Source organism: Etheostoma spectabile, chromosome 14 (assembly GCF_008692095.1).
Source record: "Etheostoma spectabile isolate EspeVRDwgs_2016 chromosome 14, UIUC_Espe_1.0, whole genome shotgun sequence".
NCBI lineage: Eukaryota > Metazoa > Chordata > Actinopteri > Perciformes > Percidae > Etheostoma > Etheostoma spectabile.
The window spans coordinates 3,610,232-3,621,423 of record NC_045746.1 but is presented as its reverse complement, the minus strand read 5'-3'; the positions used below and the strand labels follow the sequence as shown (position 1 = coordinate 3,621,423).

The 11,192-nt window shown below is 39.4% G+C and overlaps 1 protein-coding gene across 2 annotated transcripts in view; it reads right to left on the bottom strand.

Annotated features, from left to right (window-relative positions):
- Nucleotides 1-232: 232 nt before the first annotated feature.
- The window catches only part of gabbr2 (gamma-aminobutyric acid (GABA) B receptor, 2), a 183,418-nt gene continuing 172,458 nt past the window's right edge, over nucleotides 233-11,192 (bottom strand). For both annotated transcript variants that reach the window (XM_032534941.1, XM_032534940.1), the window contains 3 exons: nucleotides 10,596-10,725; nucleotides 5,873-5,990; nucleotides 233-3,975 (listed from right to left, as the gene is read on the bottom strand). In XM_032534941.1, the coding sequence (XP_032390832.1) occupies nucleotides 3,810-3,975; nucleotides 5,873-5,990; nucleotides 10,596-10,725 (414 nt within the window). In that variant the 3' untranslated portion in view covers nucleotides 233-3,809. The remainder of the gene's footprint in view (nucleotides 3,976-5,872; nucleotides 5,991-10,595; nucleotides 10,726-11,192) is intronic.

Genomic DNA, 11,192 nt, shown 5'->3' with positions numbered 1-11,192 from the left:
ATGGATTTTTGTGTGACATTTGATTCCGCAATTCTCCCATGATCTTGTGATATCACAAGGCTCCAGCTTTTTTCCGTGCAAGGTAAACTAGATGTTACTAAAGAGTGATATTTTGCGGATTTCAACTTTAGCAACTTTTAAAGCACTGACAGTGGACCGATTTCTTCTTTAAATCAACATTATGTATGCAAACATACTGGAGAACCACAGGAATGATTCTAATACATCAATGATTATTTTCAGTCTCACTTTATTTAACGATGATGTGAAAAGTAAAGGCTGTCCATAACATTCAGACAATAAAAGAAGAATGTTATTCAAATCCCCCCATAACAACTAATGGCTCCAAAAATGATCAGGTGTTCCAAGTGTGATACTTATTTTATACAACTTTTTCATAACTATACCTCATCTGTACATAACATAGTTACAGATACTTTAAATAAAAAAAAAAAAAGAATTCCAAGTATCCTTGTGGCCTAGTCGTGAAATCTTTCCTATGTAAAAATGAGAATGTACGTAAAGATCTTTTACATATATATATTTATAGTGTTCTCCATTCTTTTTGTAATAAGAAAACAAGTTATTGCCCCTATTGAACATGTTGCATTTAACGTAGGTTTTTGTTTTCCATTTATAAACTCTTAATTGAACTTAACTTCATGTGATACCACATATACTGACAAAACAGTAACAGTATGGACCTGTGTGTTTTTCCACTAGATATACGTCATATTGTTATATTTTTGGACATGTATGTTCCGTGTTCTCCAGAAACCCTGATGATGACACATACAAAGATATAATTATATACGTATATGTCACTTTGATCTGCAAACTGAAAAGGTAAAAAGACCTGTGGCAAATACAAACCATCAACATGACTTTATTTATTACAGGAAATTATGAGCCCTTGACCTACCACAATTGCATTTTAACAATTTTTTTTATCCATGTGGAAAAAAACTGATATGAATCTTAATATAAAAAAAAAAAAATCAGGACACATTAAAAATAAAAGCTGATAATCTGCATTTGGCATTTTAGATGGACTAAAAAAAAGAAGTAATTTTGTAATTTGGGAAATGCCAGTAGTGGGTTATTAGGATTGATCGTTTGCTACTACTTTCACTTTATTGCCCTCAGTGAATAACTGCTAAACCAGTAGTATTCTCAATGTGATGTTGAGTTTGTCCACTGAGAATCTTGGCATTGACATGTGTGAGCTGATCAACAGGTTAAAAGAACATCAAATCAAATTGTAGGTGAGAGGATGAAACAACAGAGTGGATTTGTCACAACAGTTGCAAAAACAGAGGTAACTGTGAAGTATACATTTCATTTCATGCCGTCTTGAGAAAGCCAAATACCAGTATTCCATAAATGGACACCATCATCGGGGTATCAGCAAATTGTACACAATCACATATAATGTATTATATAAAATGTGCAGTTGGTTTCTCTTCCCCTGAAGGAAGAATGAACCCTCTGGCAATGTCTCTCACTCACATGATTCTCTGGTTGGCAAAGGTGCGGGAGAAACCGTGACTCCTTGGAGGTTGTGTGCTCGTGTTTCCCTGCTCCTGTGCTCAGCAGGGGCTGGAAGGGGAGGAGCTCTCACGGGAAGTCACCCTGATATGTCCGATAGCAGGTGGATCTCTGCTAGCTTGTCATCGACTCTCAAACTCTGTATCCATTGACTGGCCTTTCAACTAAAGACAGTGTTTATGATCACACATCAGCTTGCAGAGGAAATCTACTCCAAATGAAGTGGAGCTTCCACCAAGTTCACCCAAACTGTCCCATGCATTTAGGCATTAAATTTGAATAAATCTATGACACGGTCAATTTACAGATGTGTGGCCAATGTTTACTGGGTCAACGCCAATTTCCCCTTATTTATGTACTGTGGGTCCTGCAGGCTACAATATAAGACAACAGGCACAGCGTTCAACAAACGCCTTAAAAACTAAAAACCAAGACACCAATGGTGAAACATATGCTAAGAACAAACCTACTCACACTCCATAACAAGTCCTTTTTTGTCTGGAGTCCCTGTTTGCTTTTCTCCTGCATGAGGACAGTTTAAAAAAAAAAAGGACGACACTGAGTTGAGGGCCGTTTTGCTCAGTGCAGCCTTCTTGGGCCGAGTTCAACAGCACTGAATGATATTTCTATAGCAACAGAGGTATGTTCACTGTTGCTAAGTGTGGAATGAGTTTTCTTGACACTCAAAATGACAGAAAGCCCTGTGTCTGTGCTTTATGCTCCATCACTGTGACCAGCAGTAGTGTCATCATGTTGTGGATCTGAAAGCTACAGCTGGTTGGGGCTTATTACACCAGGCCCCCGTGTCTTCATTGTCTTTACCTCTTGTGGAAATTCAGGTCAACCGTTTATCCAAACTAGCTGTGGAACTGGTAGACCTACATCCTTTCCAGCATCACTTCTTTGTGTTATTTCTTCCGAAGAAGTCATTGTGCCCTTTTGCCATTGACATGAACCCCATTGCCCATGTCTGTGCTGGTTAGCTGTGAGGGCTAGATCAGATGGACATCTTAACAGTCTGTGGAGACCACTCTGTGGGGATCAATATGACCAGGCCATCACTAATGCCATGTCTGAAATGCACCTAATTTCATAAGGTGCTCTCTTGGGTTTTAGGTGTACATCTGAATGTGTGCATTTCTTGGCATATAACACATAAATAACTGTGGAACACTCTTGTGGTGCCTTTTAGCTCCATTTTCTAACATATGCAGCCTTGGAGACCTGATAAAAAGCATAGCTTCATTATTCTGTATAACATGCTTTCAGCAAATTGTAAATTATGAAGACCTATGCAAAGTCTAATGTTAAATCTATGATAAGATCCAGTGGTGCAAATTTAGCAGTGGAAAAGCAAGTGTGTCTTTCTCCAGGATACAGGCCCCTGGTGCCTTTTCATATTCTGTGACTCTTAAACTTTGATGTATCTTATCTTTGCTGCCCATATGCTAATTTATCAACAGTTACACCAACCAATTTCGCTCTCTTTCATACGTATTTCTAATTCTTTGTAGGATGCCATGTCACGATTTCCTGCCTCTGTTACAAGCTCTACACTTAGAAACCCTTTAATTGTCCATTCACAGAATATACAAAGCGTACAGTACATCAAAGTCAGAAATGATGATATTTACATGTCTCCACAAGAATGGGAAGGGGACGGGGAGTAAAGTGGAAGATTTCCTTTGTTGGGTCTTGTAAATTCCATGTTACCGGTATCCAGTCACTGAAGCAGTGAAATACTCAAGTTAGATGGCAAGTTCACATATAGCCGCGAGCACATACATACAACAGATAAGGAACAGGAGCACAATCCCCTCTGAAGCAGATAAGGCTACACGTCAAGTCAGGGCTTGTCCACCGCTGCTCTGCTATTAGGGTGTCAGTGTGTCTGTGCATGTGTGTGTGTATTAATATGTGTTTGTTCGACTGTGCATATGGGTATATGCCTAGGCAAGGGGAGCAGATGAACAAGGGGACATTGCTGTGAATGTGGAGTTTGTAAGGGGTCATCCAGTGCCCACTCTCTCTCCTCTCACCCCTTCCTGACTGAGGGCTTCTGTTCTCAATAGAGGCCGGGGTGAAGAGGTACAAAGAGTGAAACTTGCCCTCCTCCTACCCCCTACATCTCATCTTCCCTGGTCCTCCTTGTTCCGAGACAAACTACGCACATATGCTGATGATATCAGTCTATTTGTTGTAGAAAAAAAGAATCATATATGTCTCCTCTGCAAAAATCCAGGTCGGGGAGTGAATGAAGCTCACAGGCCAGAGACCATTACCCGGTAGGAAGGGGGCATGTGTCTGTGCCGTGGGCTGGAACCAGGGCTGCCATTGGGGCTGGTGCAGCTGGCATCAACCCCTCCTATGGAAGGTAAGTAGGCATGGTGCAGGATGGGCAGCTGCAAAGACAGTCGACGCTGTATGCTGCAGAAAGTTACAATGAAACAGACAGAAAATAGAGAGTAAGTAAGTACATTTACTCAAGTAGTAGTTCTATAGTAGTATAGTTTTGAAGTACTTCACATGCATTTTTGAATTTCTTTGTGACTTTTTACTCCACAAATTTCTAAATGCTGTAGTCACTTTGAATATTAGAATTTAACAAACCCCAGTGCCAATAATTTAAACATTAATTCAAACTCTTAATGTAAAAGTGTTGCAAAATCCAATAGGAATGTGTTTATGTGGAGTTTTTACATTTACTGCATTACATAAAATAAGAAAACATTATTTATTAATTATTATCTATAAATTACAATTCCCTATTGTTTATAAAGTCATCAAACTCTGCACCAGTGTGCCCACTGCTTATCAATACTCACCTCAAGTATATTGTATTTATTGCAAAGTGCACAATACACAAGGGACAATGGTTTTGTGGGATTCAATCCCAGCCCAGAAGTGGCACATGTAGTGGACCTGCCTAGTTTACAATTAAAATATTCACAATTTTTGTATTCATGTAATCGCAACAAGTTACAGTGATAAGACTAGACAGTAACATGGATGGATCACATCAGACAGGAAAAGTATAGTTCACAGAAGTCCATAGCAATCATTCTAATTGTTTTTTCTGTATTCGTTAGCACCCTCATTCCCTTCTTCCCTGCTCCTTACTAAATGCCTAATCCACCTCTCTCAGCTACTCTCAGCTTCTCGGATCATCCGACAAAAAGAACATTTCATCCTTCCGCCTGCTGTGACAGTTCGCACCCTGCCTCACCAGTGCTAGCGCCACTGCCAGCCGTTTGTAAGAAAATTACATAACCAAATGCCAGTTATGTAAGAATTTAAGAGGGGGGAATCTAATCCAAGCTCATTCAGTGATATACTAAAAAATGTCTTAATTAGGTGAACTTTAAAATATTAATGGTCCTCAGGCCCAGTCAGTTATCCTGACCTGTTCTACTTGATGGAAACACAATCTTCCAAGCTCATGGCAATTTTTTTTAATTTTTTGAGTGGATCATATATGACACAGACACTACATTTAACAACATCCAACTGGTGTGTGACTCCTGTAAGGATTCAACATGTCACGAAGTGTTACCATTCCTCCTCCTCTACCTTTACTCTCATCACACCTCTTTTCTCATATCTTTATATTGTCTCTTCTTTCTCTCTCTCTCTCGCTGCCTCTTCATCTCTCTTCCCTCCATGTGATCAAACATTTATGCGGCATGGGAATAGCTCAGAGTGTTCCTTTACTTCTGTTCTCCTCCCTGTCTATTTTCAGAGCTGCTTCCAATGCAAGCTGTAAATCACTGGTTACATAAGCCTCTGTAAGTCTCTACCTCTTTCTTTCTCTCGTCCTCCTTATCTCTCTTTCTGTTTACTATCTAAACATCCTTTTCTTTAATCCAACTTCTCTCTGTAACTGCCCTCTCTTCAGTATTCCTCCCCCCCTGGCCGGTATTGATGAAGTCAGCACCCCACAGCTTTGCTTCCTTATAGTGAATGTAGATCAGTATTGGTCACATGACTGTTGAAGACCATTTTCAGCTGCATGTCTACATATGCTTACTATACATACACATGTCTTTGTGTTTATATGTGTTTGACTGTAAATATAAATGTTGCAGTGAGTCCAGCAGAGTGGGAGAATACACATACACTCTATGTGGTTATATGTTTGCTAATGTGCGTGGGAGAGAAAAGTACAGGACTGGTCCATGCTTTCGCACGGCTCAGTTGCCAAAGCAACCGCCTGCGAGCTGCTGGTGGTTGGGATACGTTTGACGTGTAGTCTGGTGAGAAAACTGACAAGACAGAGGGGAGAGGGACACGGGGGTAGAAGTGCAGAAGAAATGAAAGAGCTCACTGTTCGGGTGAGTTGATATCCTCCAGGGGACCTCTATTAATTCTGGAAGGATCCATTGAGCCCCACTGCGCCTGAGGCTTCTGTTCAAGGTGGTTCTTCAGTATTGACTTCTCTCCATCTGCATTGAAAACACATGTAGGCATCATAAAAAAATATAATAGGCTGGGTCAAATAGGCTGCTCAGGTCCTGTAAGTCTCATAAGTCGCACGTGCCCGGCACCTGAGACATGACTTGAATTGAATTTTTTAGGAACATTTTTGTGTGGTGTGAAAGTCATGAGTATGAATGGGGCTTCTTGTTTTTTATGCTCTTACACTGATCTTTGATGACACCATGATGATGCCAAAAAGCAATACATATCTGCCAACATGCACCTACCAAATGAATGAATTTCCTGGTTTGAGATGGTTTACATCAATGCAGCAGTGTTTTCACTGCATACGGAACATTCACACCACAAAGGTAACGTCACTCCCATTGAACATACTAAGGGGAAATGGCCCCTGCCAAAACAAAATGTATTAACAAAACAGCGCGAATGCAACACCTTTGTCTTTGTCATATTAGTAATCTAACATTATGTCAACCGTGTCTACCATTTAACTGTAAACCAGTCAGTTTCCTTATTGCATAATCCAATCACATCACATATGCATCACATGAAATGGGTGTTATTTAAAGCACAGGTAAAAAAATAAATAACCTGACATCTTTGTGAGATAAACTTAAAAATGTAAAAATGGAAGAAAGAAAGCATCAAAGTAAGAATTAATCCATTTTCAGAGAGGACGGTGGAGGGGACAAAGAAAAGGCTTCCCAACATGATTTGTGCATTCTCCAGATGTTGCAGGGGCAGATAATGAGATGAAAACACAATAAGAATTGTAGTAAACAACATTGAGTTTTTTTTTTTTAAATTGCACCTGGAGAGTAATTGTGTTATCTTTTCTCTCCCGTTGTCTCAGATTTCCTAGCACTGACCTGATTCACTGATCACGCCTCTCCATGCGCCCGATTGGACATCTGAGCTTGCTGAAATATTTTCGAGCAGACTAGTCCTCTTTGCATTTTGATAAAAAGCCTAACCTAGTAGCTCTCAGAGCTGTGTTAAAAGCACAGACACAGATATTTATACACTTCATAATGGATTCAGAATATGTGCTATAAAGGAGGTTAGGTTGCTGAATTTTCTTTTCAAATATCACCAGGGCCAGACAAAGAAATTGACTCTGCAATAAGACTTTAGCAGATTTGAATGTGCAAATATGTGGAACAAGAAAAAATTATGCAAATAACCAACTTCTGGTCATCATAGTTCCAATTACTGAAAGTACAGACATCAAAACAGTACAAAAAGTGTGATCCTTAAATTAAATGAAGATTATGTGAGCTCAAAGCAGCTGCTTAGTTTACCTGTGTCCTGCGGTTTGACTATGATTAACTAATCTGCAGTTAACGGCTTCAACAGTACAGGTGCACAAACGGTCCAAATGCAAAAGAATTACTCTGTATGGTATAAGGAAACATGACGGATATTAATCAATGACAATGACTTCTAACTTGTCTGACTAAAATCAAGTCTGATCAGGAAATTACACCTTAACTGTCATCCATCTGTGTTCTCCATCACGACAAGACAGCCAGAGAGAGAGAGAGAGAGAGAGAGAGAGAGAGAGAGAGAGAGAGAGAGAGAGAAAGAGAGAGAAAGAGAGAGAGAGAGAGAGTTACTTCTCAGTGAGCATAATCACTGTTGACACGGCGTTCTACTCTTATAACAGCAACTCATTCACAGCCTCCAATACATTTAGACCAGCTTTCTTATGAATACTGATGACTGCAGTTAGGAGCTGGCGAGGATGACGAGGGTGACGATGATGATGATGATGATGACTGTCTAGCACAAGGAGATTAAGGCTGGGAAAAGTCCATATGCTGGCGATCTTTAAAGGAGGCTTAATGACTTGTGGTTTTATTTTCATAATGCATGTCAGATTGACGTTTGTGAACGCACCTAATGTGCTGTATCTCTTTGAACTGTCTTTCTCCTTCTCTCCTTGAAAGACCATTATCGTAAACACTTCAACAACCTGGACTCTAATAAATGTCTCTGTGAATAAAAAATAAAAAAGTAACAGTGTGATCAGTCTATCGCTAAATATTAGATTCTTCTGAGGGAAATATGTGAATATGAAAATTAAGCGTTGATGGCTGCCTAACCCTTTCAGAGACGTAAAGTTCATTTAGGAAGTGTTACTTTATTTTTCTTAATTGTTCCCCAATTAAACACACACACACACACACACACACACACACACACACACACACACACACACACACACACACACACACACACACACAGTTGGTCACATTATTTTTTCTTTTTCAGCAAACATCTCTCTGTAAATGAGTATACATACAAAAAAAGTGTCTGGCTATATTTATCTCTGTTCTATCTTAAAAACCTAACCAAGACGGTGCAAACAAAGCTACAGTCTAAAATACATGTATTTTTACAAGCCCACACAATTTGAATTTTACTTCACTAAAGAGAGCCTGACATCAGCCGCCAGCTGCTGCCAGCACTTTAGAGATATTACTCTCAACAAATGAAACATGAGAATGTTTTTGCTCAAATTATGCAAGCTAATTATCTTCAGGTAAAATAGATAGACAGATACTTTATTCATCCCAAAGGAAATTTAACACACAAACACATACATACACATAAATGACACAAATGTTTCTTTCAGTGATTCGGAAACATCTATATGTCTATATATATATAAAAAAAAAAAAAATCAAATGCATCCAGTGCACTGAGCCAATGCAGGTACTTGTAACATCTTAAATCCAATAAAAGATCTCATGGCTAGCTGAGAGTATTCTGGTTTGGGTTCTTTAAAGGATAAATGTAAGACGATCAAAAAAATCTCACAGATGGTACCTAATTTACTAATTATCTACTAATCAAAATAATCTTGGCACTGACTGCTAGCTCTCTGTGTTCCATAAAAAGACAACAATTAGCTGCTCCATCAACTAATTGTGTGTGCCACAACACAGACACATCGTTATTTTAAAATCTATCCTTGTAAAAATACCTAACAAGGCTATAACGGGAGGAATGTCTGCCTGTGGGTTATTTGTGTGTGTACATGCAAAAGATGAGAGGCAGAGAAGAAACAGAAACAGAAAAAACAGAAGGAAGCAGAGGACAAACTAAGAAACGAAGAAGAAGAAGCACTAGGCACGTGGCTTTGTGAATGCACTGACTATCGTCATCATCATCATCATTGCGTAACTATAAACTTTCACAGATGAGGAACTTCTCAAACAATTTCAACACGCTCTGCTCCCAATCCACAGAAGGAGCGCAGCTGTTTTACTCTTTTACCTTCCCAAACTCAGACGGATCCATTAGACACCCCTGAGAGCAGCTTTGTGTTGGCGTGTGCATCAGACATGCTAAAACTGGCTGCTGTACATCACCATCACCCTACGTTGTGTCTAAAAGGTGCCTAATGCAAAGGCGTGCTGCTGGGGTGCAACGATTCACTGACTTAACATGAGAACCGCAGATTCATTATGTCTAAGATTCAGCTCTGCATCAATTCAAACAGCTTGTATCGGGCATACGTTGGGAAGATCAACGACACGGGCCCTCTCCACTGGAAAAGACAGATATGACATGTGTCTTTATATTTTTGCATTTGATAGTTTACCACTTGTGTTTCCATATGCTTGTCTCACCCAATCATGATTTACCTTAACTGCCTCCTCCTCACTTTTTAAATATTATTTCTACTGTTTATTCAAGTACATTGTTCAACACAAAGCAAACAACATCCCACACACCAAATACTTAGATGCAAAATCAAGTGTGGACCCACTTTGGGCTTAATAATAAAAGGTGGGAGAGTTGATGAGTGTGACTACAGCATGAGTAAAACTTGCTAAGCAGTAGTGGAGTATGCAGGTAGTGTAAGTTCATAGACGCCAAAGACTTGCTGTCACACAGTAATGTGTTTACCTGCAGCTGGCAGTGGAAGAAAAAAAAAACATGATATTCCATAAAGCTGCTGCTCTGAAAGCAGCATTAAAATCCCTTACTAAAGCCACTGATTATGAAAACATCACATACAAATGAAACACTATGCAATATATGTGAAATATATGCAAAAAAAACCTCATTACAGCTACAGGTAGACTTATTATATGAAATTAATACTAGAAAGTGAGACAAACGGAATTATGAATCAATTGTCAGCCACCAGTAGCAGCATTGAGTATATTCCGCTGAGCAGCTCCAGTCAGTGAGTAAGAAAGAAATGATACACCATCTTGGATTTTAAATGCGCTGCATGTGCAATTATGGAACCCACTGCAGTTCTAGGCAAGACCCGCCCTACGAAGCAACCCGATTGGTTGAGGTTAGGCATTGACCTTGAGTGGTTAAATGTTAGGATAGCCGATTGGTCAGGCAATTGGACCTGAACAATGTGGCAACTGGCCAATCGTAGTGTGTGAATGCTATTGAAGGGCGGGTCTTGCCTAGAACTGTTCCATAATAACACCAGCTGTACCCATAGACTGTATAAAATGTTCCGACTGTAATGGAAAGCACAGACACTACATGAGAGTAAGTTACGTGTGCGTGTGTTTTTTTTTAACATTGATAGTATTATGAAGGGCAAAAATGGAAGCATTCAGCTAATTTCTCACCTTTGCCGTCTGTGAAGTTGCGTATGCTGAGAATGTTGTTGGCGTCCGGGTAATGGTTCTGTTTGATGTAGGGAGTTTTCTCTGGGGTGTCCTGCAGCTGCATGGTCACTTCTTCCAGTTCCTTGTCCAGCTTTTTAAACAGAAAAACAAAACAAAAACATTAATTAATTTATTAATTTATTTTTAAAGTGGGTTAAATAGATGATAAAGTAGAGTAAGTACATTATGAACCAAAACTGAAATGTTTTTAATTAAATAACATCACAGACAATCTAGCTCAAGTAGGCTATATGTCTATCTGCCAAATATTACCCAGTGTGGAGTCTGACCTATGGATAATAAACTGCTGCAACCACTTCTTTACATTTGCCTGATTGCCAAAGACATACTAACTTGTCTTGTCCTCTAAGAGTGTCTGAGTAGCTCCTCCTTTGGCACAATCATGAACTAAAGCAATGACAACAGCAGTTATACACCACTGCAAGATCTGGTAAAAAGCCAAGGTGATTGCCAGGGGATTTTTTCCCCCAATGTCACTCAATGTCAGTAAAAGCGAACATTTTTACAAAATGAATGAAAGAAAAAAAAAAAAAAAAG